This window comes from Symphalangus syndactylus, chromosome 9 (assembly GCF_028878055.3).
Source record: "Symphalangus syndactylus isolate Jambi chromosome 9, NHGRI_mSymSyn1-v2.1_pri, whole genome shotgun sequence".
Taxonomy (NCBI): Eukaryota; Metazoa; Chordata; class Mammalia; order Primates; family Hylobatidae; genus Symphalangus; species Symphalangus syndactylus.
Genome location: NC_072431.2, coordinates 42285495 through 42313294, shown reverse-complemented (window position 1 = coordinate 42313294; position 27800 = coordinate 42285495). Strand labels below are relative to the sequence as shown.

At 44.0% G+C, this 27800-nt stretch overlaps 1 protein-coding gene across 5 annotated transcripts in view; it reads left to right on the top strand.

The window, feature by feature from the left end:
- The window catches only part of TANC1 (tetratricopeptide repeat, ankyrin repeat and coiled-coil containing 1), a 268517-nt gene that overhangs the window by 147656 nt on the left and 93061 nt on the right, over nt 1-27800 (top strand). For 4 of the 5 annotated variants that reach the window (XM_055292021.2, XM_055292022.2, XM_055292019.2 and 1 more), the window contains exon 5: nt 21697-21801. The exons of the other annotated variant lie outside the window; for it this stretch is intronic. In XM_055292021.2, coding sequence (XP_055147996.1) covers nt 21697-21801 — 105 coding nt within the window. The remainder of the gene's footprint in view (nt 1-21696; nt 21802-27800) is intronic. 5 annotated transcript variants of the gene reach the window in all.

Sequence of the window (27800 nt, the reverse complement as noted above, 5' to 3'; positions counted from 1 at the left end):
AAACATCTTAACTGTAGCCTGAAATCTTGACTTACTGACAGTGTTGCTGGTAGAGTTGTGTGTGACACCCAGAAAGGAAAAAATAAAAAACCTGTTGAGTTCAACATGTTTCGCCTGAAATGAGCAAGAAACGTATATCAGACTGCTTAAGAGAATCCCATTTTTATTTGCATTTTGACAGTCTTTTGTTATTTTTATGGTATACTTTTCCTGTTTCTTCCTTTCAACCTGGAAATTATTAGTTTGTGTGCCCTTTGGGCTTTAAAATGAAGTTCCTTTTATTCTGTGGTTATCTCAAGAGCTCTTACTCCCCCAGTTCTCCTGGACTTGTTTTGGTGAGAGACTGTTCCAGGATCCCTTTCATCGTAAGAGGACATTGTATGGGTGGATATGATGACTTTTGGTGGTGATCTTTATTTTTGCAAATGGCCTCAGAGGCACTCTGAGTTATTCAGTCTTTCACGCAGTGATTTCATGAGCTTCCATAAGCATTTGTTTTATACCAGTTTATTGAGCACCAGCCATGTGTTGGGCTCCGGACTAGAGATGTGGTGGATATAAAGGTCAATAAATACTTGGCTCTAAGCTCTGGGGACCTCCCAGTTTGGCAAGAGATGACAACAGTGAAGACAATGAGGTGTCTACAAAGTGTTGTGACCTCACGGAGAAGAGCGAGACTCTCCTTTCGGAAGCTGGTAAGGGTGTGTGTGTGTGTCCGTGTGTGTGTCATTGGAGTTTTATTTTGGCAGTGATGTCCTATGACAGTTAAGCAGAAGAGGGATGAAATAAATAGATTTGGGTTCTAGGACGGTAACTGTTTCACACAGGCCCCCTTGGGGTTGAGACAGGGACTCCACGAGTCGAATGTAGTATAGTGGCTTAACTCTGCAGAAGAATGTGCAGTGAGGTGGAGGTTGATTTGAAAAAGTTTTAGGAAAAAGAATCTTTAGGTTGTGGTGACCTGTTTGTACAGGAGAATTAGGGAAGGAAGAAAGTGCAGAGGGAAAATACTCAAGGCAGGGGCTTCCTAGTCCTTTTAATCTCATGACACATACAGGAAATTTCTGTACAGCAAATGGGATCAATGAACTGTCCCTCGGGCACTGCCCCAGACTCTGCCCAACTGTCCGGAGAGCTGAGAGAATCCATATCCTGGCATACCCTTAACGCATTTTTTGCATGCCATTGGGAAGCTTGCCGAGCTCCAGCTTGGTTTTCTTGATGGGTCAAGATTCAAAATATTCTGTTGTGCCTCCTGACTTTGTTTTTCTCCCCAATTTAATTTTCATGGTATTTCCAAGGTGGGCATTATTCCTGTGTTTTGGGTAGGAATTCTAAGGTTCTGAAAGATAGAATGTCAGCCCTCGTTGGTCCTGGGATTCCAAGTAATGCTGTTTCTGCCCTACCACAGGTGTAGGTGCTGGTGTAATTAACTACAGTGTGGAGTGGTTTGACTTTGCCTATCTTGAACTTTGAGTGCTCAACGAAGCCATCTTTGTGAAGAGCACCAAGGAATTGAGTGCAGAGCCTGAGCTCAGGTTGCTGGCCTCAAGAGAGAAAAGAGGATTTTGAAACGGGGCATCTGAGGCAGAAGCTGTGAAGGTCAAGTATGATAAGGAATGAAAAGTACCTGTTAGTGGCTGGGCGCGGTGGCTCACACCTGTAATCCCAGTACTTTGGGAGGCCAAGGCGGGCAGATCATCAGGTCAGGAGTTTGAGACCAGCCTGACCAACATGGTGAAACCCCATCTCTACTAAAAATACAGAAAAATTAGCTGGGTGTGGTGGCAAGCGCCTGTAATCCCAGCTGCTCAGGAGGCTGAGGCAGGAGAATCGCCTGAACCCAGGAGGCAGATGTTGCAGTGAGCTGAGATTTGTACCACTGTATTACAGCCTGGGTGACAGAGCAAGACTCAGTCTCAAAAAAAAAAAAAAAAAAAAAAAAAAAAGTACCTGTTAGCTTTTGGAAATATGGTAATTGATGACCTTTGAGCAGAATAAGCAAACTTTTTCTGTCAAGGGCCAGATAGTAAATATCTCAGGCTTTGGGGGCCACACAGTCCCTGTTGTGACTATGTGACTCTGCCATCGTAGTACAGAGCAGCCTTAGATAAGACATAAATGAGTGGTCATAGCTGTGTTCCAGTGACATTTTATGTATAAAAACACTCAGTGGTCCAATTTGGCCCCTGGGCTGTAGTTGGCCAGTGTAACTTTTGCCTCAGGAAAGGAAAGGAGAAATGGAAACTTAGCATTTATTCAACCATGTGCTAGACACTGCATGAACATTTTCAAGCCTGCAGCTTAGATATGAACCCCACTTACAGTGAGTTGATGGAGAGCCCCAAGAGCTTAGTTATAACTTTGCTGAAGGTTAGACCGCTCGTTGATAACTGGTTGGGATTTGAACCTCAGTCTAATTCCAAAGCCTGGATCATTTGCATTTTACTTCATTGCCACCCAGAATAGTGGCCTTAGATCACTCTCGAAAGGTGCAGATGGCACAGAAGCCCTCAGACTCTGCCTTTCCACCGTATCCTTAACATGACCTTCAGTGAAGCAGTGTTTGCTGCTTTACCCTCCTCTACGCTGAGGGTCAAAGGACTGTCAGGAAGACAACCTAAATACAACATAGAAAGTAAAAGGACTCTCCTGTATGTGACGAGACCTCTTAGTTTCCATTAAAGCTTGGGTGAACTTCTATTTTTAGTAAAATTTACATTCAGAATAGTGTTAGATTTATAGAGAAGTTACAAAGAATGCAGAGTTTCTATGCACTCCATACCAAGTCTCCCGTTATTAACATAGGAAATTAGTATGACACACTTGTCACAGTTAATGAACCTGATATTGATACCTACTAAAGTCTGTACTTTATTTTTTTGAGATGGGGTCTTGCTCTGTTGCCCAGGCTGGAGTGCAGTGGCACGATCTTGACTCACTGCAAGCTCTGCCTCCTGGGTTCACGCCATTCTCCTGCCTCAGCCTCCCGAGTAGCTGGGACTACAGTTGCCTGCCACCACACCCAGCTATTTTTTTGTATTTTTTAGTAGAGACGGGTTTTCACCATGTTGGCCAGGATGGTCTCAATCTCCTGACCTCGTGATCCACCTGCCTCAGCCTCCTAAAGTGCTGGGATTACAGGCGTGAGCCACTGTGCCCGGCCTATTCCTTTTTTTTTTTTTTTTTTTTTTTAAGCTTATACCCAATGTCCTTTTTCTGTTGCAGTATCCCAGAGGACACCATATTGCATTTAGTTGTCACGTCTCCTTAGACTCTTCTTGGCTGTGGCGGTTTCTCAGACTCTCCTTGTTTTGATGACCTTGGCAGTTTTGGGGAGTGCTGGGCTGGTATTTTGCAGGTTGCTCCTCTACTGGGAGTTTTTCTGTACTGGAGTTTTTCTGTACTGGAGTTTTTCTCATGATTAGACTGGAGTTACAGGTTTTGGGGCAGAAACCACAGAAGTGAAGTGTCTTCTGCTCCCATCTTTTGATGTACACAGTAGCTACCTGGCTTATCACTGTGTTGACTTTGATCACCTGGCCAAGGTAGTGGGTGCCAGGTTGCTCCAAGGTGAAGTTATTCGTTTCCTTCCCTCCCCCTTCCGTATATTAACAGGAACGCATTTGTATGCATGCATAGATGCTGTATGTGGAGTGTGCTGTACTCTCCAAAAGGCAGGAAGTGGCTGTGTGCAGCCCACACTTAGGGGTATGGTGGTGTACGCCACTACCATGAGAGTGGAGGATCTATGTAAATTGTTTGGAATTTTTCTGCATAGGAGATTTGTCTTGTTTCCCATTTATTTCTATCAGTATGGATTCCCGGGAAGATGAACTCCCAGTGTTGTATTTCGGTGTGATTCAAGAGTATGCAAGCCTTTCTGCCCCACTTTGTTGCCTTGTTAACTGAGGGGTGAGATCAGTCCTCTCAGGCACAGAGTCTGTCCTAAGATAGGAGTAGGGAGTTGCTGTGCCTCAGTGGTTTACTTTCTCAATATAGACTGTTAGCCGTATGTGTATTACCTGAAACCTTAAGGAGAAAGCATTTCTGGCTGGCCTGGGAAACGACGCAAGCAAGTGTAGCCTTGATGGTGGAGAAACGTCCCTAGCGGGGCTGTACATCTGAATCAGCATTGAAGCAGCGCCACCTTGTGGTTGATGCTGAATGAGCGGTGTATTCTAGGAACAATTTCTGCCAGGTTCTGTGATTCTTACCCTGTCTGCATGCTGTTCTGGTAGCTAAAGTACTTTAGAAAAGAAGAAATACTTTAAACTCTTAAATAAAAAGAGAAGCTACCTTCTAACTTTGCCTTTGTACATGACTGGGTACACAAACAGCAAACACCTTAAAGTAAAAAATCTCTGTAGTTACTTTGACATACTGTTAAGCATGTATTTTCTGGTAAGCCTTTTTGTCTCTGATTGTTCAAAATTGTTCAGTAGCTGAGGTGTAGAAGTAGAATAGGTTATAACCCCAAACCTCTGTCATATTTTTCTTTGGTATAGTCAGATTGGGCAGTTATTTTAATATTCATTCTTCTTTGCCTCCAAATGTCTTCAGATGTTTTTGTACGCATGCGTAAGAGGTTTGAACCTATGTAAGAAGTAGCCAGGGAGTCTACTGAAGTCCACTGTAATGTGTGGGAATGTGGAGCCGGTTATGATTAACAGCTGTCTGCATCCTGGATTGTTTAACCCATTGTTTACACCCACTCCTCAGAACCAGTGGAGGTGGGGGAGTTGGGAAGATGATTTAATATGACCTGTGGTTGACCTGATTGACTGTTAGCAGGTGCTAAGATGGAGATCAGTTTCAGTTGGTTTAAAAAAAAAATCAAGAAGCAGCCACTCTGTTGTAATAAATCATTGTATATTCAGGAATTCTAACTTTAATGTAAACTGTTGATCACCTGTTTTAGAGTAAGGTAAGCAATAACTGTAGTTGCTTTAACCAATAAAAATTCTACATCAACCTGAGCTGTAGCACATTTAATGTGGAAACCGTGTTCTCTGTTGTGTCCTGAATGCTGAACACTGATAGGAAGTCAGACGCGGCAGCTGAGGGGTCACGATGGCCTGGGTTGCTGCAGGGGACGGCAGCAGGCACTCTTAGGAGGTGAGCTGCGGTCGTGGCTTATCTGGCCCTCTCAGTGATGTCACGGGTTACCTATGCAATCTGTGAATGCAATTTGTCCTTTTTAGACTCTAAACAGATAATGGCTGAGCCCTCAAATATGGCTTTGCCGCTGCGCTTGATGTTGGCAAGAGGGGAGAGTTGTTTCAGATAATGGAAAGCATGTGCTTGCCAGCGTGAGCTCATCACCAACGAGGTCAGAGGAGGACAATGCCTGTTGCTAGCAGGCCCAACCTTCATACTGCCTTTTCTTTGTCTCAGGTGCAGCCTGTTTTGGGATTGTTAGAGGCCACTTGTGTGTGGTTTGACCTGCCAGCCTTCTGACCATGTGCGACAGGATTGTGGGCTACTCCTGACTTCAGAGATAGCATCTTTGTACAGATGCCAGAGATGCCAGAGACACCCAGGAGTTGAGTCTGCTGGGGGACATGGACAAGGACATGGGTGACAATAGTGTATGTGCCGTGGGGAAAGGACGACTGTGGCGGCACGTGGAAGGTTCTAGAATTCAGAGGGTAACAGAAATGAGATGGCAGTCCTTACCAGCAGGGTGGGCACTGTGGGATAGGGAGTAGACAATGGTGGACTTGGACTTGAGGGAGTGGTTTATTAGTATTATTTTTTTATTTTTTTTTAGAATCTTGAACTTCCATTGAGTATTCTGAAAGGGAGAGATTGACTTTACATGGTGGAGGGACTATTTTGAGCCTTTTGATGTTGAGAGAAGCATTTTATGTACAAATGATATGAATTTTGCATTGCTATTCAGTGCATTATGGTTAAAAATTTTAAATATGGTTTCCCACAAGCCTTAAAATTCAATGTGTCAATCTTGTGTTTAAAAATTTTTAATTATTTTTAGAATGAATTTCACTTAAAGCTAAAAATTATGTATTTCAGGATAGAGTGTGGTGGCACGATGGATCATCACTCACTGCAGCCTCAACCTCCCAAGCTCAAGCGATCCTCCCACCTCAGCCTTCCAAGTAGCTGGGACTACAGGCACACACCACAACTAATTTCTGTATTTTTTTGTAGAGATGGGGTTTCACCATGTTGCCTAAGCTGGTCTTAAACTCCTGAACTTAAGCGATCCTCCTGCCTCTGCCTCCCAAAGTGCTGAGATTACAGGCATGGGCCACCGTGTCTGGCCTCTCCTTTCTCTTATACTTAAGTGATGGCAGTTGAGGCCCACCTAGATAAGCCCCTCATCTCAGGATCCTTAACTTAGTCACATCTACACAGATCATTTTTCCAAATCAAGTAGCAAATACCATAGGTTCCAGGGAGTATGTCTTTGGGAACCATTATCAGTTTACCACACCTTCCTAACACAAGGTAACCTGATGGTCTAATAACATGTTTGCTGGAGTACTAGCTAGCATATCCACATGTCCTGCCAGAAGAAGGAAAGAGAAGAGCAAAATGGGGTTTCTCCCAGCTGGCTTATCTTTGTAAACAGTCTTCCTTGAAATCCTACCCGATGCTGGCTCACTTCTCATTGGCTGTGTGGACCTAGCTGCCAAGGAGGCTGGGAAATGCAATTATTTATGCACTTAATTGCACTAGGGCGCCAAAGCATAATTTTCTCCGCTATTGTTGTTGTTTGAGACGGAGTCTCACCCTTATCGCCCATGCAATCTTCGCTCACTGCAACCTCTGCCTCCTGGGTTCAAGTGATTCTCCTGCCTCAACCTCCTGAGTAGCTGGGGTTACAGGTGCCCGCCACCACACCTGGCTAATTTTTGTATTTTTAGTGGAGACAGGGTTTCGCCATGTTGGCCAGGTCTCAAACTCCTGACCTCTGGTGATCCGCCCGCCTTGGCCTCCCAAAGTGCTAGGATTGTGAGCCACCACGCCCAGCAGTTACCAGAAAGGCAGTAGCGTAATTCATTAATTAGGGAATCCAAAAAGATGTTAATGGTTTAGGAATTTGGGTTATAGAGATTTATATTGTCTGCCAGAGAATTGCTATGGACAAGCATTGCTAGGGACAGGAATCATTTGCACTGCCAAGTTTTCTGCAATTTACAGACCTGTAAACTAGTCAGTAGAAAGTCAAGAGTGTGCACACCTATGGAAAGATGCTGCCGGAGGGTCTGCTTTACATAAGCAACATCCAGGCCCACTGAAGGCACACCCTCTTACCTCTTTTGTCCGTTTTCAAGTGTTTGATACTTTTTATTTATTTATTTTTGAGAGAGGCTCTCCTTGTGTTGCCCAGGCTGGAGTGCAGTGGCAGGATCACGGCTCACTGCAGGCTTAACCTCCAAAGTTGAAGTGATCCTCCCACCTCAGCCTCCCGAGTACATGGGACTACAGGCACATGCCACCACACCCACCTAATTTTTGTATTTTCTGTAGAGACAAGGTTTCACCTTATTACCCAGGCTGATCTGGAACTCCTGGGCTCAAGCCACCTGCCTGCCTTGGTCTTCCAAAATGCTGGAATTACAGGTGTGAGCCACTGTGCCTGGCCTATTTTTTAAAATAGTGAAAAATTAGGGCTTTCTTACAGAGGTGGAAGGAGATGATAGTTGCTGGGGCTGGCCTTTAGCTGTTGCTGTCTCTACATGGGTCAGAGATGTTTACCCAGGATTTGAGACTTGGGGACTTCCTACAACTGGGTATCACTATTATCATTGAAGTGGCTGCACCCTCTTTTCTAACTAAAAAAAATTTTTAATGTGTTTTTTTAAATTAACATAGAGCAAAAATGAACTTTTTTTCTCATTGTGCAGATCTGTGACTGTCAAATGCACAGTTGTGTAACTACCACAAAGATACCAGTTCTTTCACCCCAAAATATTCCCTCGTGCTGCTCCTTTGTAGTCAACACCCAGCTCCTGGCAACCCCTGAACTGTTCTCCAAATCTATAGTTTTGCCTTTTCAGAATGTCTTGTTTAGAATTGTATATAACCTTTGAGTCTGGCTTCTTTCGCTTAGCCTAATGCAGTTGATTCATTCATGTTGTAGTGGGTATCAATTCTTTCTCTTTTTTTTTTTTTTTGCAGAGTAATACTGTTTTCCAAAGTGGTTCTACCATTTTGCATTTTCACCAACAGTATGAGGGTTTCAGTTACTTTGCATCTTCACCAGCAGTTTTTATATTTTGTTTTTTAAGTTTTCGCCATCCTAAAAGGTGTGCAGTGGTAGCTTATTGTCCAAGCTGGCCCTTTTAATAGTCTCAGTGCAACCTAGTCAGGTTGAAACTATGATCCATAGCTAATCTTTGGACCTAATGTGATTAAACTCATAAATCCTATTAAGAGCAACAGTGCTTACAGGTATTTCTCTAGAGACGATTACGTTCTGCATCTCTGTTCCCTGTTCTTGCCCTTGATCTCTGCACCCTGATCTTGGCCCATGAGTGCAGGTAGAGGATTCGCTGTGTGTGGATGTACGCAGATGCATGCCAGGGCAGGTGGGTGTGAGGATGGGGCTGGAGAGTTTCCTTCAGGTGCTTCCTTCCTATGGTGATTTTTTTCTGTATAGGGCAAAGGGTGGAGTGTGTATGTGCGTGCATTAGATTTGTTGGAGAAGGCTGGGATAGTCTTGACCTGGTCACTGTGGAGGATGGAAAGAGAGAGTGCTATTGAGTGAGACATAGGACTGCTCTGCCTTCACCCTCTCCTGGCTGGTTAGGGAGGGGTCACGGAGCACCTTCTAATCAGTGGAACCTTTCAAGGGACTGGGACCCACGCTCCCCTCACCCCACCTCAACCCCTCCAACACCTCCCCACACCTCCCTTCTCACAGTCCTCCTCTTACTTCCAAATCTCCTGCCCTGACAGAAATGAAATGGAATTCTATGGTAGCCACTGTACTGAGTAAATATTGGAGAAGACACTCCCAAATTACAGGATTTCTTAGAAGTTACTAGTTTATAGCAAATGAGTATAATTTACTTAAAAAGCAGAAAGAAACTTTTTCTTATTGAAATACATATTTGTGCCCCACCTGAGTGCATAGCTCTGTGCTAAACATTGTAAAGAAGCTAAACAGAGACAAAGTTCTGTTCCTCCAGCTGCTTTTACTTTGTTTAGGAAATGGAAAGAGTAAAACCCACTGCCTCCCGCCTCTGTGGTCCCATTCAGTGACGCCAGTCATCCCTCGTGCCCACAGCCTCAAGTACAGCTCAATCGCTGCCTTCCTCCCTCCCGCTGCTGTTTTTCCCAAGTCATTTAACATCATACTGTTTTGTCTTCATACTTGAATTTTGAGCTTTCTTGGGCTGTGGGCAAGGTCTTGCATAGCTACTCCAGACAGGCCATGCCAGTGGGTTTCAAACTTGAGTGGGAGGCCAGGTGAGGTGGCTCACACCTGTAATCCCAGCACTTTGGGAAGCTGAGGCAGGCGGATCATTTGAGGTCAGGTGTTCGAGACCAGCCTGGCCAACATAGCGAAACCGTGTCCGTACTAAAAATACAAAAATTAGCCAGGTGTGGTGGTGCCTGTCTGTAGGAGGCTGAGGCACAAGAATCACTTGAACCTGGGAGGCAGAGGTTGCAGTGAGCTGAGAGCCCGCCACTGCACTCCACCCTGGCCGACAGAACGAGATTTTGTCTCAAAAACAAAAAACAAGCCTGACTGGGGCATCGGAATCAATCCGTGGTCTGGGGAGGGGCTGAGAATTTGCATGTCTAACAAGTTCACAGGTGATGCTGTTGCTGTTGGTCCAGGGGCTGGTCTGAACCCACAGGGAAAGAAAATTCTCAAGGATCCTGCCTTCGTTTTGGAGTCAGTTACTTCATGCAGTGGAGGGCTCATTTCCTGCTTGTGCAAACAACAGAAGAGCCCTGTGGCTTAAGGCCTACTTCCTGAGTTCCTTAGACAAATTCTGAAATTAGCCATTCTAGGAAGATTGATCTTTCTTCCAGGGATATCTTTAAATCAAAGTTTGTGGTTGTTCAATTGTAACTATTTGCTTAACCATTCCTACAAAAGTAAGGAAATAAGCTGCATTTTTTTTTTTTTTTTTTTTTTTTTTTGAGACAGGGCCTCATTTTGTCACCCGGACTGGAGTACAGTAGCATGAACATGACTCACTGCAGCCTCGACTTGTGCGGTCCTCCTGCCTCAGCTCTCCCCACCCCCCACCCCCCTCACCAAGTACAGGCACGCACCACCATGCCCAGCTAATTTTTGTATTTTTTTGCAGAGATGGGGTTTCACCATGTTTCCCAGGCTGGTCCTGAACTCCTGGGCTCAAGTGATCCTCCCACCTCAGTCTCACAAAGTGCTGGGATTACAGGTGTGAGCCACCATGCCCAGCTGGTATTAGATTCTTTATGGCACATTATAATTACTACCAAAACTCAGAGGAAGTAAGAGCTAGAGATTTCCTCCTTGTGAGCTCACAACCAGGCATGAATGAAAATAAGGCTTAGGTGGAGTTCTGCCCATACAGATTTATTAGTAGGCTGTCACAGCGCAGCCACACAACCTGCTTTATTCGCCTGGTGAGGCTCCAGCTTTGTCCTTTTCAGGAGTCTCCTCCGACAGCAGCTTGCATTTGGTGTTTACCTGTAGCACATGAGACAGTGTTTCATAGACATTGTGTCAGTGTTTTATTGCTGCCCTGAGAAATCACTACAAGCTTATCTTAAATCTATTATCTCACAATTCTTTAGGACAGAAGTCCAGGCACATCTGGCTCTCTTCTCTAGGTTTCCTTAGGCCAAAATCGAGACGGTAGCAGGGTGGTGTTCTGTTAAGGCTCAGGGGATGAACCACTTCCAGGCTCATTCAGGAGGGCAGAATTCAGTTCCATGTGGCTGTAGGATTGAGGTCCCCATTCCTTCCTCCCTCCCCTCCCCCTCCCCTCCCCCCTCCCCTCCCCCTCCCCTCCCCTCCCCCCTCCCCTCCCCCCACCCCTCTCCTTCCCCCCTCCCCTCCCCCCACCCGCTGCCTGCCTGCCTGCCTGCCTGCCTGCCTGCCTGCCTGCCTGCCTCCCTTCCTTCCTTCCTCCCTTCCTTCCTTCCTTCCTTTTTTGACAGAGTCTTACTCTGTTGCTCAGGCTGGAGTTCAGTGGCATGATCTCGGCTAACTGCAACCTCCAACTCCTGGGTTCAAGCAATTCTCCTGCCTCAGCCTCCTGAGTAGCTGGGAGTACAGGTGCCCACCACCACGCCCAGCTAATTTTTGTATTTTTAGTAGAGATGGGGTTTCACCATGTTGGTCAGGCTGGTCTCGAACTCCTGACTTAAGGTGATCCACCTGCCTCAGTCTCCCAAAGTGCTGCGATTACAGGTGTGAGCTATTGCACCCGGCCTAGGTCTCCATTTCTTTACTGGCTGTCAGCTGAGGATTCTTCTCAACTTTAGAGGCTGCCTGCATTCCTGTTTGTGGTTCCCTTCCTTCATCTTCAATGCCAGAAAGGTGGCTTCCTTCTCACTCTGACCCTTCCTCCTGTGTTGTCTCACTTCTGCTTTTGATGGTCTGTGTGATTATAGCAAGCCTACCCAGATAATCCAGGATAATCTATTTTAAGGTCATCTAATTAGTATTCTTAATTCCATCTACAGAGTCCCTACATGGCCATACCCAGATTGTGTTTGATTCAGTAAAGAGGGGCTGAGAATCTTGGAATGACATCTTTAGAATTTGGCCCACCAAAGGCAGAATTCAGGTTTTCCTGCCATTTTACATCAGGGACCTAACAATTGCTGGGATTCAGCAGCTGGACCTGGGGCCATTTACTTATCAAACCTAGGGCACCATTCTTAACCCTGAGCCTTACATTTCTGAGGGTTATTACAATCTGGCCTGCTAGATTTTTATACTTGGGTCACACACAGGCAGAGTGTTTCTGACATTTCCAGTCAACCCCCTTACCTCAAATATCATCATTTTCACCACTGAAAATGTTCCAACAGCTGTAATAGTAATTAACAAAGTCAGTAATTCAACCAATGTGAAAGCCCATTTCTGACCTAAAGTATACTAATTAACATAACCTGCTGTTGGCTGGTAATAAGGATAGCTAGCAGACTGGCTTGCAGTAGTGTCTCTTGAGTGTGGCTTTTTGATTAAAAGCTGGTTAACTACTCTTGGAGCCTGTCTTCCAGATTAAGACAACCTATTGCCTTTAGGCAGTTGCTTACAGCCACTGGACATATCCCAGCTCATGTTGAAGTGTTTTGAATTAAAATTCAAATGATATAGTAGACTCTTGCCATCTTAACCGAGAGCATCAAGAGAGCTCAGTCATGTCTGTAGTTCTCACCCTTGTGCCTGGTATGCAGTGGATGTGTCACAGATATTTGTTGAGTAAATAAAATGAATTAATGCATTTCCATGCTTTCATATATAACAATTTTAGTACAGTGTGAGAACAGCATGACAGATTGCACTGGAAGAAAACGGAAATGTTACTCAAGTTACTTAGTTGTACTAGGAGCTTATTGTACTCATGATACTATAAACATGTAGACTACAAACTGGGACTTGAAAGTGTTAACATTTATTTTAATGATACCTTATTGAAAGGAGCATGGCTACAAAAAAATCCCATCAAAAAGTGGGCAAAGGACATGAACAGACACTTCTCAAAAGAAGACATTTACGTGGCCAACAAACATGAAAAAAAGCTCAACATCACTGATCATTAGAGAAATGCAAATCAGAACCACAATGAGATACCATCTCAAGTCAGTCAGAATGGCGATTATTAAAAAGCCAAGAAACAGATGCTGGTGAGGCTGTGGAGGAGCAGGACCTCTTTTACACTGTTGCTGGGAATGTAAATTAATTGAACTATCATGGAAGACAGTGTGGCGATTCCTCAAGGATCTAGAACCAGAAATACCATTTGACCTAACAATCCCATTACGAGGTATATACCCAAAAGAACATAAATCATTCTGTAAAGACGTGCACACATATGTTTATTGTGGCACTATTCACAATAGTAAAGATGTGGAATCAACCCAAATGCCCATCAATGATAAACTAAAGGAAGTGTAGTATATATACACCATAGAATACTATGCAGCCACAAAAAGGAACAAGATCATGTCCTTTGCAGGGACATGGATGAAGTAATAAGAACACATGGACACATGGAGAAGAACAACACATACCGGGGCCTGTCAGGGCACAGGGGGAGGGAGAGCATCAGGATAAGTAGCTAATGTATGCGGGGCTTAATACCTAGGTGATGGGTTGATAGGTGCAGCAAACCACCATTGCCATGTTTACCTATGTAACAAACCTGCACATTTTGCACATGTATCCTGGAACTTAGAATACAATTTGGAAAGAAGGAGCATGGCTCCATTTTGATATACTGTTTTCCTACTAGATTGTGAACATTTACATCCTCACAATGTCTTAGGCGTTGCACCAATGAATAAAGGCTGTCCGCCGTTTCTCAGTGGATCCTTGCAAACAAGGTATTTGAAATAAATAAAAGGAGGCTTATTAAGAGTGGTGCTAGGTGACTTTTGTGTTTTCTTCACCATCACCAGGTGACACATTTTTTTCTCTTCTGTTTTTTTCTTCCCTAGAATTGCAGTCTGAATTTCCCTAGATCTCACTTGTCTTTGGATTAGGATGAGGTCCCAGTAGTAATAACTCAAATTGCACTGATCTTTTGCCACTACCTTTTTATACAAGGCCCCAGGCCCTTGTAAAAGTGTTCCTGGATGCTTCTGGAAGTACCTAGAGGGTGTCTGCTGGGACAGCTGGTGCATTTCTGTTTCCAGGTGCCTTGTCCTTCATCCACACCCTGTATCCTGGGAGTTGGGGGGGGCCTGGTGCTGAATTTTGTCATTCCCTGGAGGAGAGCTGTCAGCAGTCTGGTTACTTAATCCCCTTCTGCCTCTCATGGGAGATATCCAAGGGATGGATGCCAGGCTGTGTTTGAAATTGCCCTCCTCTTTCGCCAAGGTTTTCTACCTTGGTCAGTTCATTTTCTGTCTCCTTCCCTCAGAGTGAATCTTCCCAAGAGGCTCTTGCCCTGTAAGATGGTGTCTTTGGGCAGTGCCTTCTGTCCCCCAGCCATGCCTCAACTCAGGCAAGGGACAAAACCACAGGGAGCTAGCCCATGTTCCTGTTATAAAGACTCCCTTTATGCGGCAGGCTTGGGTAGGCCAAGTCATCATCTTTTTTCAGTCCCTAATTGCATGTTGCCTCATTCTCCTCCCTGACCAAGCACTCTTTTGTTGGGGGCGGGGGATGTGGGTACTAGAGGAAAAGGGATGAGACTTTAGAAGCTCTTTCTGGATGTCTTGCTCCTTAAAATCCAAGACTCATCTGGTAGTTTACCACAGTTTGCCATTAGGAATTGGCTATTTAATGCAATTTGCCTTAGTGATAAAGGTTCCCCCTGCCCCCAAAATATTCTCTTACTCATCTCCTTATTTTCCTCATCTTGTGAAATTTCCCACTGTGGAATGAAAACCTAGATCAGATAAAATTGGCAGGAACCTTTACTGTGAAAGTTCAGGATGCAAAAAAATCCCTAAAATGATTGATAACGTGCAATGTCACTTTTCACAGTCTCCAGATATCATGAAAAATGTAAGATCCACTTTAAATGCAATAAGTAGCCTCAGGTGTTCTGTGTCCCAAATATTGCTTTCATATAAATATATAATTATCTTTAACCGAAACACTCAGAAATGAAAGGTAATCCCTGCCCTTCTCCCTTTCACTGCCTCGAGATAAAGCTGGGTTTGGTTTATTTCTACTATCCCTTTTAAAAAATACTCCTTATGTGGCAGTTTCTAAGCAGCAAAATAGTCAGCTGTGTGATTAAAATGTCAAAAAGCAGGAAAACTGGCCGCTGGGAAAGTCTATTTGGAGATTTATGTAAAGGCAGAATTCTGAATGGGGAGAGTGCTGTACCTTCTGGGCTGCAGAGTGGAGTGATTAAGGGAGAGTTCTGGCCGCATCCTTCCAGATTGACACAGGCCCTGCTGCACAATTAAAAGAAGCTGACAGGTGCTTGGGTTTTTTTTTTTTTTTTCTTTTGCAAGCTGCAAACTTGGTACCTTTGGGTTTATGGCTGTGTAACTTATTTTTGGCACTTTGTTGTTTTTAATTTTAAGAGTCCTTTATAACTTTGAGATCCACCTTCTCCTGCATCACATAGTGGAGATTGTGAGAGGAGGGGCAGTGGTTTGGAGAAATTGGAATGAGGAGAAGGATCTAGAGTTCAGATGAAGTAGCTTTAATTTATGATGGAGGATAATGCCCATTTATCTTAAATCTTGTAAACTGAACACGTTGATGCTCCACTCACAGCCACTGCACTTCACTTGAACCTGACTGGAGTGGGTGGTAAACAGTGGTCTTCCCTAGAGACCCCGTTCGTGCTACCAAAGTGTCATCTGTGGTCCCAGCCCACACCTTGAACATCAGAATCTACATTTGAAGCCTGTGCACATTACAGCTGGAAAAGCGGCAGCAGCAGGATACCAGTGCCGGGGGCAGCGGGGGACTGGGATCCCAGCCCTGGAGACATGCTAGCTCCTAGAGGAGCTGGTTGTCAGCTAATACCGGACGGTCTTTCCTTGTTGTTGTTGTTGTTTTTGTTTATTTTATGTTTTTATCCACAGACAAGTCTTGTCTTGTTTTGAAGAGCCTCCTGCCTTAAAACATACCCAATAGCTGGAATATCGTGCTTTCTGGGTAATTACTATGTAGTATTACGTTGTGGTTAATTTGGGGAGATTAACCTTGTAACACTTGGTTTAAATAAAAGGAGGAAGTTAAAAGTAGTTTATGCTTGAATGTTTTGTTTTAAACAAAAAGCCGTGAGGGGAAAGGTGCTGGGCAGTAGTTTTCCCTGAGTAGGCGCTTGGGGAGATGGATTTTTCAGTCTGGATCTCTGTTGATAAGGACTGTGGCTGCTTTATGTGGGGGAGTGTTCTGTATAGATGGCACAGCGATTAGTGTCATTGTGGTTTAATAGGTGGTCATATGTGATCGGCGCTTGGTGACTGTGATGGCTCCTGACTGTGTGGCCTGCAGTTATTCTGTAGCCTCAGCCTGCTTAGCTGCCCACATCATGGGCTCCAAGTGTCCCTTGTCCCAGTATCCTTTTGTGTAATAGAGGCAGTATTGCTTTTCTTTCTATAGGGCGTTTCTTCTTTTCTCTCATTCCTTAGTTTTTTTTAAAGAGACAGGGTTGGCACAATCATAGCTCATTGCAGCCTCGAACTCCTGGGCTCAGGCAGTCCTCCCAAGTAGCTGGGACTACAGGCGTGCACCACCGTGCCCAACTCAGAGTTCCTTTCTTAACCTGTGTCAGTTGCTGTCTTTCAGCGTAGGTCTTTCCTCACCTGCCTGGTGGTCCTTGGCTCCTTATTTGTATGAAAAAGCTGATTGAAAGGGGTACATTGAGGGCAAGCTGTGCTGCAGCATGATGGTCAGGGATCTACCTTTCTTGGGGTAGGGGGGTCCCCAACTATGATTATCTTTAGGCCTTCTCTTGATGAGCATCGCCAGAGAGGAATCCTTCCATCTCTTCCTGCCGTGGCCTATAAGCTTGGCTGTCAGATCTCATAGCTGGGGGCTGGGGGTGGGAGATACGTCTCGGGCCCATCAGTCTGCATGTAGAATATTTCTTAATCTCCTTTTTCCTTAGCAGTTACAAGTTTAAAAAAACACGAAAAGAAAACAGCACTCATGAGTTTAGCTCTTGAATCTCTCTCCATGGTCTCAGAATTGAGCCTTTTCAGAGAATAAACTTGGCCTCCAGGATGAGGAAGGGGAGGGGATGCTCCAGGCTTAAGAAATTCTGGGATGGGGGCCTCACTTTTCCTTCAGTAGTTTTCAACCAGCCACACTACTGGATGTCACCCGTGCCCGTGCCTTCCGATGGGCCTGCTGTCACCAAGGGGCTGGCCTGGGCTGAGCCCTCATCACTCCCCCTCCCCCCACCCCCACCCAACACTAACCTTTCTGCTCTGCCTGCTCCACTGCTCCTTGGCAGTCTGTTTCCTACCTTCAGAGGCTTGGTTTCTGGCCAGTGGCTCTTTCTACTTTCCCCACTGGTCTCTCTCTAATCTTTTTGCTACAACTTTAATGGTGTTTTGAGAGGGAGTGGAGGCAAACGTGTATCATCTGCTCTGCCTAATGCAAAGTATGCACAAATTCTCTAATGAGTGATTGTGAGGGACAATAAAACCTATGGCTATAAATTTATCTTGTTTTACAGCACTTGAGGTTCAGCTGTTTGTGAAAAGCAATTTAAATACAAGGATCATGCAGGAGAACAGTTGTTTATATTCACTTAATATTTCCTCTAGTAAAAGTTAGGGAAGATCAGAGACAAGTAGGATGCATAAACTATTTGCTGCCTCTGCAGCCAGCGTCCATGGATGTTGATGACTGGGTGGTGGAAGTTCCCAGTGCCTGGGCTTTTTCTAGAATTGCATGTTTAATCCAGATTTCATAGTTGTATAAATGCTCAATGGTGATTCAGTGCGTGGGCTTCAAAACTGCGTAGACCAGGGTATGAATTCCTTCCCGCTTTGTCATGTGTGGGCCAAGTTCAGATAAGAACAACTTATTTGAACCTCAGTTTCCTGACCTAAAAATGAGGGAAATTGTACTTTTCTCCCAGAGTTATTAGGAATGAGTGAATTAACGTATGTGCATGCTTTGCCTTGTGTGACCACTGAATATATGTTTTACTTACTTTGGTATATTCTAGGTCTCCTTTGGTATGTGACATTACTGTGATTTACTGTGCCTGAGAACCAGGTGGGCCTGGTCTTTGTGCGTGGCTTTTCCCCTTGTAGCAAGAGGTTCGTTTGCTCACCTTTAGGGTCTGGGACATAGTAAGGCCTCAGTTAGGGGACATGAGGAGGGAGGGGTACAGTTTTGTTTTGTTTTGTTTTTGTTTTTGTTTTTGTTTTTGTTTTAGACAGAGCCTCACTGTCGCCCGGGCTGGAGTGCAGTGGTGCGATATCACCTCACTGCAACCTCTGTCTCCCGGGTTCAAGCGATTCTCATACCTCAGCCTCCCAAGTAGCTGGGACTACAGGCACATGCCACCACACCCAGCTAATTTTTTTTTTTTTTTTAAGTAAAGATGGGGTTTCACTATGTTACCCAGGCTGGTCTGGAACTCGCAAGGCAATCCACCCGCCTCAGCCTCCCAAAGTGCTGGGATTACAGGCGTGAGCCACCGTGCCAGGCCTGGGTACAGTATTTGAACCTAGGTCTGCCCAACTCATGAGTCCCTGCGTTGAGCACCCTGGCTCCTCGGGGTTGAGTCTATGAGTTAGGAATTGGATCTGAATAGAACCGTTCTAAGACAGTGAAACAGGCAGGCACGTGGTTGCTTTCTGAAGGCTCTGGGTGACACTGGGTTCCAGGATCCAGACATTTACAATAACCATCATACATTAATGAAATAGCCCACATTTTAAGACAGTTCTTACTATTAGAGAATATTTTTGAAGACTCTGTTGGGTAGGTAGATTGGAGCCTGGAAATAGATCTCTTTAGATTTGCTGTTACTGTACCCTGAAGAGTTAAGGGGAGCAGAAATATAGGCACTTCTTGAACAGTGGCCATGCCTGCTCATTGGGCAAATTATCAGGCAATAATAACAAAGAGCTTTACCTCCCCAGGTCCTTCAAATGGACGAGGGCAGATGAAGGGAAAAGATGTCAGCAGTTCATTTTACCTTAGGGAGTAGGTGGCAAACCAAAAGTGTATATGGTTCTTGTCTTTGCGTTCTTGTCTTTGTTCTGGTTCCTTTTTTTTTTTTTCTTTTTTCTTTGAGACAGGGTCTTGCTCTGTCACCTTGGCTGGAGTGCAGTGGTGTAGTCACGGCTTACTGCAGCCTCCCAACTCCTGGGCTCACGAGACCCTCCTACCTCAGCCTCCTGAGTAGCTGGGACTACAGGCAAACGCCACCATGCCCAGCTAATTGATTCCGTTTGTATCTGTTCCATTCAGGCCCTTCTTTCTAGTTTATGTCTCTTACACAGCAAATAGTTTAGCTCCACCCCCAAACCCCCACAAGTCTTTTCCCTACGCATATTTATATGTGGATATATATATGTGTGTGTGTGTGTGTGTGTGTTGTAAAGTCTGGATACTGTTGAATAGCCTACATCCCACACTTAGATTGCAATTATATGTTCCCTTCCCCCTGTAACCATTCCATTTTAATCTTTGTAAAAGTTCCCTTTATGACAGGGTTAAATTATGAAGACCGCCATGTGATTAAATACTACATGAATCATTTAAAAACAATGGTTTCCTAAAGTTTGAAATACCATTCTTATTTGTAAAGTATTATTAGCTTATTTGATAACAGTCTAGTTTAAGATGTAGTACACCCATGTAGCTGGCTAGGAATTGGATTATTTTTATAGTAGTATAAATGCTTTTGCGGTATGCCTTTAGATGGCAGTATCTCTCACCATAAACCATCTTTTGAACAGAATTTCTTAGATGCAGAAGGCGTTTGAGACAGAAGGATGGTCTATCTGTATCACCCCATCATGACGCAGTGATGGAACTGGGCGCCTGCGACTGTCAGGGCTATGGCCCAGGGCTAAGAAGAGGGGAGAGTTGTAGATTCTTGCCTGCATGTCTTCCACTACTCCTTCTCTTACTGATGTAAAATGTTTCTTATCTCTGTGGTCTTGCTAAAAGCCGCTTTAAGGCAACCAAGGAACGCTAGAATCAAGGGAGTGATTTTGGACCAAAATGTAACAGAATAGGCAGTATTTTCTTTTTTTTGAGACAGGGTTTCACCCTGTTGCCCAGGCTAGAATGCAGTGGTGTGATCTTGGCTCACTGCAGCCTTTACCTCCTGGGCTCAAGTGATCCTCCCACCTCAGCCTCCTGAGTAGCTTAGACTTCAGGCACACATCACTGCGCCCAACTTTGTTTATTTTTATTTATTTTTTGAGATGGAGTCTTGCTCTGTTGCCTAGGCTGGAGTACAGTGGCGTGATCTCGGCTCACTGCAGACTCCGCCTCCCGGGTTCAAGTGATTCTCCTGCCTCAGCCTCCCAAGTAGCTGGGATTACAGGTGCCCACCACTGTGCCCGGCTAATTTATGTATTTTTTTTAGTAGAGACGGGGTTTCACCATCTTGGCCAGGCTGGTCTCGAACTCCTGACCTCACGATCCACCCGCCTCGGCCTCCCAAAGTGCTGGGATTACAGGCATGAGCCACCGCGCCCGGCCTCTTTGTTTATTTTTTTTATAGAGACAAGGTCTTCACTGTGTTGCCCGGGCTTGTCTCAAACTCCTGGGCTCAAGTGATCCTTCTGCGTTGGCCTAAGTGCAAGAGTTACAGGTGTGAGCCACCGCGCCTAGCCTTTTAATTTTTTTTTAAGCAGTTTTGTTTAGGTATAATTCACATCCATACAGTTCACCCATTTAAAGCATACAATAGACTAATTTTAAATATGTTCATAGAGTCGTACAACCATCCCTACAACCTAATTTTAGAACATTTGCTCACTCTAGAAAGAAGTCACATATCCTTTACCATTACCCCACAGGCCTGCATAGCCTGCATAACCCCCAGCCCCTGGCAACCATTTATACTTTCTGAAAGATTTGGCTATTCTGGGCATGACATATGAATAGAATCATGCAGATCCTTTGTGACCAGCTTCTTTCACTTAGCAGAATGTTTTAAAGCTTCATCCATGTTGTAGCATGAATCAATACTTCATTCCTTTCTACTGCCCAATAATATTCCATTGTGTGGGCAAAGAACATTTTGTTGTCTTCATTTGATGTACCTTTAGCTGGTACAAATGACGTTACTATGAGTATTCGTGTACAGGTTTTTGTGTGAACATATATTCCCATAGGAGTAGAACTGCAGGGCCATGTAGTAACTCTGCACTTAACCTTTTGAATGACTGCCAAACTGTTTTCCAAAACGGCTGCATCATTGTATGTGAGGGTTCCATCCAGTCTTACGAAGAATTCCGGATTTTCTGATGATAAGTAGGGGCTGTGGGAACAGGAGGTGGGAGATAAGCCTGTTGGTCTCTCCTATGTCTGACCCGCTGGCTGGCTGCTGTGCCCCGCACAGTTACTGTGCGTCACCAGCCAGATAAGATGCCTGCGTTCTTGTGGCTGGTGCGCGGACCGTGTTGCTGTTACAGGCCGGCTGTTTGTAATCCTTGCCTCCTGACTTTAGAGATACCAAGCAACCAAATCGTCTTTGTCCCATCCTTGTCCCAGTTAGAGGAAAATCATAAAACCCCTCATCACAAAGCAGTCCAGGTTTGAACATGTCAAAATCACCCACTTGATCAGCAAAGACAGCTGTAGCGACTTCACAGCAAGAGAGCAGCTTTTGTTTTTGTTAGGGTTTACATTTTCAAATCTGAGCTTACTCTTTTCTTCTTTGGCAGGCCAGACTGGACGTTCCCTCGTCTGTACTGAAATTGTGTGTGTGTGTGTGCGTGTGTGTGTGTGTGTGTGTTTAAGGCAGGGGAGGGGACTGGCTCTTCCTCTAGGCATATTTGGGTCCTGGTAAGGACACACACTGTACATTCCAAGGCTTTGTTTGCATCTGGAAAAAATTAGCCACACTCAGATCTTTCCCACTACAGGTCCCGTCAGGAAGCCCAAGTATGTGGAAAGCCCCAGAGTGCCTGGAGATGCAGTTATAATGCCATTCAGAGAAGTACCCAAGCCAACAGAGCCTGATGAGCATGGTAAGAATGTTTTCAGTGATTTCCTTCCCCCTCTACCAAAGATTTTATACAGTGACACTTCATTTCTGAATGAAACTTGAGTGTCCTTGCAGTACTGCTTTGCTGAGAATGTATTTGGGAGGTATTTTCCCCTCCAGCAGTTACAGAGATCTGTTTGGCTAACGCAAATTCTTGGAAATTGTATACCTGGCATAGAAATAGTTAAGTGGGTGCATATGCATTATTTAAGGATTGAGTCCTATTTCCTCTGAATTTTGACCTACCAGGTCTTGGAAGATAGGAAGCATCACCCAGTAGATTGCTTCCAAGATTTTGTTTTGTTTTTAATACTCTACTGCTTGAGAAAATTCAACAACAGGCTTTGGCTGAAAAAGCTGAAACTTTAACTGGACAAAGCATGTAATTGCTAGCTTTAAAAAAAAGCATTTGGTGTCTTTTGGAGGCTGCTTTTTTAACATCTGAAGTTTTTCTTTAGGGGATGTTGAAGTAGGAGCAAAAAAAAAAAAACAAATTGATGGAAATATTTTTAAAGGCATTTTATATGTATATATATTTTATACCTGGAAATATGTGTGACATTACAAATTTGTAGCATTTAACAGATGTATTCGTAGTTGTTTATTTTAAAAAATCAATTCAGGAATTTTCCTGTTTGTTCCTTTCTGGGGAGTCCCCAACTCACATCTCTCTTGCCTTTAATTTGGGTGTTTTGAATTTCCACTCTGTTTTTCCGCAGAAACATGGGACTAGGAATCTTGTTGTATGTAAAGGGGCTTGCTTTATCCTCAGTGTGGACACAAGTTTATGTAGCAATGCTGAAAGAGAACCTGGGAAAGAGAACTCAACGATATTTTTACTTTGGCATATCTGGCACCTTCCTCTGCCTAATTGTGGGTGGTAGGAGATACAGACCCTTTATGTTCTAACCCCTGTGTGTGCCTATTGTGTTGCTGGTGCTGTATGGCAGGGAGTGGGTAATAAGTAGGACGTGGGAAGACAACATACTGGAGTGGTGGTAAAAATACAGCTAAAAATGAGCTGTGAGGAAGGATCAGCAAAAGCTGAAAACTGGGAAGGGAAGGGGAGTTTGGGACATGGGGAAAAGATGGGGCCAGGCACTGGGCACTCTGGGGCAGGCAAGAGGTGCTATTGCAGATGTCTTGGCATGAGAAATGCCACCCTCTTTCTTTCTGTCCAGGCACTCATTGTGTGGTTGAGGGAAGAGGATTTGAGCTGAGGATTTGTGCACACCGAATGTTGCTGGTGAGGGTGGAGATTCCACTGTGGTGTCTGGTTAGGATAGCCAACTGCTGGTACGTGAGGCCTCTCTTGATTGTGCATTCACGCAGGCAGGCAGTCTGTTCTCTCTCTCCTCGATGTCCTGAAAGGAAAGTAAAATCTATCTCTCTGTAGTGAGTATCAGTCATCAAATGTCTAAGCTGTCTGCCTGGCTCAGATTAAGCTTGCTACCTACCTCTTCCCTTCTTCCCCACCCACCAAAGCCTTTGTAGCCCTGGTCAATTATGCCCTTGGCATTTTGGCTGGCCTAGGCTCCATTATGTAACCTCTTCCTCCCTGGCTGGGAGTATCATTGAGGTTCTGTACAGGGATTGGGACCTCCTCCTCCTGGTGTGGGAGTGGGGGTAGAAAATTTGGATTTTTATTAGGCAATGAAAGGTTATAAATAGTTCCCATTGTTAACTTTTCTCCCTTGCTCAAAGCAGAATTGGCCACCTTTCTTGGCGAAAGGAAGTGTTCTTATGCTTGGCTGTGGGCTGAGCTAAATTTCAAATGCAGCAATTGGTCTTGCTGGAGTGGCCTGAAGTTTGCATGTGTGCTCACTCCTGAGACCTGAGCTTTCTGATTTGGCATCTTTAGTCTCCATGGGGACCAAAATTATGAGATCCATGGGCTACAAATACAGGACCAGACATTTCGGTTTCGCCTGAAATTAAGAAGCAGGGTATGTTTTCATTTTTCTTAAGTGTCTCGGGAGCAGGTGTAGTTCACGTCTGTGGGTGCATGGTCTTGCCTGAAGATAGCCATGTTGTTGGTGGATGCCGCAGCAGGGTGAGCTTTCTCTTGGTTGATGAGGAGAGGTGGCTGCCTAACAAAGTCGAACAGGACAATTAGTATAGAATGGTGTGTTTTGTAATCCCCATGGAGTCCCTTAAATTTCAATGGGGTTAATTAAGTCTGCCATATCAAAGTGTAAATTTTATCCAGATCACTGAACCCAAAGGAAACGATAGAACCAACTAAAACTAATTGAGTTTGAGTGTTAACCTGGGTGTGTACAGATACATGATGGGCAAACCCTCATTTTTAGGGTTTAATATCAGCATCATCACTTAAGTTTTACTTTAAAATGCGGTCTTCTGTTATCTATATTTCCTTTAGACATTCTTGTTTAAGTTTCTAAGACAGTTTTCTGGGTGCTGTCAATAATAGCATGCCAGTATTCAACAGACTAACAGACTCCACTGAAAACAGCTCCTTGTGAAGTGCTTTTGAAATTTCCCATGGACTCGTGAAATATCAAGTTATTCCTAAATGCTTGAAATACTTTCCTGCCTCACTTTTGCTTTGGTCATGGAGCTCCATCAACTCTTGATTCTTAGCTCTCTGTTTGGATTTTAAATCAAAGGAAAACAAACCAAAGAACATTTTGGATTTGCTTATTTATAAGTAATTGCATTTATGTGTGATGCATGTTTTAGCCTTTTGGGAAGTGTGGGTTCAATGATATAAGAAGATGAATATTTTTTTCGTAAGCAAATAACTTGTTTCTTAAAGTTTGCAAGCTGGGCACTGTAGCTCACACCTGTCTGTAATTCCAGTGATTCAGGGGGCCGAGGCGGGAGGATTGCTTGAGACTGGGAGTTTGAGAACAGCCTGAGCAGCATAGTGAGACTTTGTCTCTTTAAAAAAGGAAGAAAGGAAGGAAAGGAAGGAGTTTGCACTCACCTGGAAACATCTTTAGGAAAACACATTCTATCTTAGTGTGTTTAAATATATTTGAAACACAGCATTTTCTACTCTAGGAAAAACGGATGACTTAATAAAATCATCAAACAAAATACAAAGCCCATTTTCCTGTCAAATAGTCCTAATAAGCTGTGTGTCAGATAGAATAAGTTCTTAATGAGTAGGCTTCCTATTGCTAAATCAACATATTGTTTAGGGGAAAACTCATTTACCCACAAAACAATATCTCCCTTAAAGGAAAAAACCTTCAGATAAATTAGAGATGATTATTATAACAGGATCCATGCTTTATTTCTTTGATTTAGGGGCAACCATAGTTTATTTAGGTTTGCATTAATATATTTCTAGCTACTTGGGCAAGTTTTGAGGAGGGGTGAGAAAGTTTTTAGTCTCATAAGTCATTGCTTTGTGAAGATCAATCTCAAAATATGATGAAACTTTTTTTAAATGATATCTTCATGTCAGTCAGTGATGAAACTTTTTTCCTGGCAGTCTGACTAGCAAATAAAGCTAACACATATGAAAGAGCGGAATAGTTCAATGTGAAACTATCTTCTGGGAGGAGAGGGTCTTTAGTTATATGCTTAAGTAAATATTTTGACACCTTATGTTTTTTATTACCATTTTAGATGGTCAAACAGATACAGAGGATTAAAGAAGTATAAAGCATAAAGGGGCTGGGTGTGGTGGCTTGCGCTTATAATCCCAGCACTTTGGGAGGCCAAGGCAGGAGGATTGCTTGAGCCTAGGAGTTTGATACCAGCCTGGACAATGTAGTAAGGCCTCATATCAACAAAAAGTCAAAAAATTAGCCAGATATAGCGGTGCGCCTCTCTGGTCCCAGCTACTCAGGATGCTGAGGTGGGAGGATTCTTAAGCCAGGGAGGTAGAAGCTGCGGTGAGCCATGATCACATCATTAAACTGCAGCCTGGAAGACAGAGTGAGACCCTGTCTCAAAAAAAAAAAGAAAGAAGAAAAAGAATATAACTGAAGAAAATGCATAGTCATGTTTTATTTCTTAAAACCCTTTCTTTCCCAAGAGGTAACCTCGATCCTGCTTTAATTTTTAGCTTCTTAGAATGGCAATGCAACATTCAACCAATGGTTGAATGAGGTTTTATTTGATGGAAGTACAGAAAAGGGGCATACCTGGTATGTGTGCATAGAAGAGAGACTCTTGGAAGTAGAGTATCCATTCATTCTGCATTTCCTTGAATAAGTATTAAATTTCTGTGCTGTGAAAAACCACTATGCTAAATGCTATTTGAGATGGGTTATCAAGCGTGGGTCCTGTCTTTATGGAGCCTTAGAGTCTGGCAGGGGATTAGAGACCTGTATACAGAGTGACTGTAATAAAGGAGGAAGTAATGACTAATCCAAGCTGTGTGATGAACTAGGAGTTCAGCAGATGGAGATTCTCTCTTTTTTTTTTTTTTTTGTGGTGGAGCTTCACTCTTGTTGCCCAGACTGGAGTGCAGTGGCACAGTCTCAGCTCACTGCAACGTCCACCTCCTGGGTTCAAGCAATTCTTTTGCCTCAGCCTCCCGAGTAGCTAGGATTACAGGCACCCGCCGCCACACCCAGCTAATTTTTGTATTTTTAGTAGAGACAGGGTTTTGCCATGTTAACCAGACTGGTCTCAAACTCCTGACCTCAGGTGACCCACCCACCTTGGTCTCCCAAAGTGCCAGGATTACAGGTGTGAACCACTAGGCTTGGCCAGCAGATAGAGATTCTGAGCATGGAAAGACTTAATTGGAACTATGCCTTAAGATGTACCTGTTGTCTTAGTTCAGGCTGCTGTAACAAAAATACCATAAACTGAGTGGTTTATAAACAACAGTAATTTATTTCTTAGATTTGTACAGGATGGAAAGTCCAAGATCAAGCTACTCTGCAGATTTGGGGTCTGGCAAAGGCCTATTTGCTGGTTCATAGACAGCCATCTTTTTGCTGTAACCCCATGTAGTGGAAGGGACAAACAAGCTCCCTCATTTATAAGGACACTAATCCCATTCATGAGACACAGACATTCAGACTATAGTACGTGGCAACACAGTAGGATGGAGTGGGGCTGGAAAGAGACTAGGGTTAAGAATGATGAAAAAATTGTTTTAATAGTTAAGTGAGAGGATAAAGTCTCAAATTAGATCAGTTTCAGTGAAGAAGAGGTGGTGAATGGAAGATTCTTGAGGAATTGCAAGGACCTGGGAACTGGAAAAAAGACAGAGACAACAACTCCACGCCTTTGAGACCACATTAAGGGACACCGGAGGAGTGGGGACTGTGTTTTGGTTTGAGTTCAGTTTCAGGCATGTAGACTTCGAAGTGCTGGTGGAACATCTTGGCAAGTGTCCAGCCACCAGTTGGAAAATCATACTGGGTCTCAAGAAAGAGCTCAGGATATAAACTGGTCAGCCAGTTGCTTGGAAGTAATGCTATGAGACTAGGCAAGTTACAGTAGGGAAACAGGTCATTGACAAACGAGGGCTGAGAAACTGGTATTTCGTTTGTGAGCTGAGACTAAGATGCAAGGAGCACCAGCAAGAGGGACAGGAAAAGGCCACACAAGAGCACAGTATTCTGGTAATCATGGATTTTTCCCTCTGTGTGTCTCTTACAACAATTGCCACTTTCTACCTTGCAGGACAGAGTGCTTGCAAGGCCGTAGATCTACAGGAAAATCAAAAGAAAAGGTATATTACAAAAGAGGAAAAAGAAAAATTAATGTGCTTAACAGGGCTGTTTCAGGAGACTTGTGAAGGTCTGTGAGTTGAAGTTATAGTATGTGATAAGGAAGTGGAATTGGTGAGAACAGACAGCCCTCTTACCCCCAAGAAATTAAACAGATAAAGATGGGAGATCAGTTACTAGGATGAGAGATATGTGCAGCTGTGGTTTTTATTTAACACAGTTGTAGACTTAATTCAGAGGTTCTGATAGTGTAGGCTATGGACTTCTAGGTGTCCCCAAGACACTTTCAGGGGTTTGTGATGTCAAAGCTCTTTTT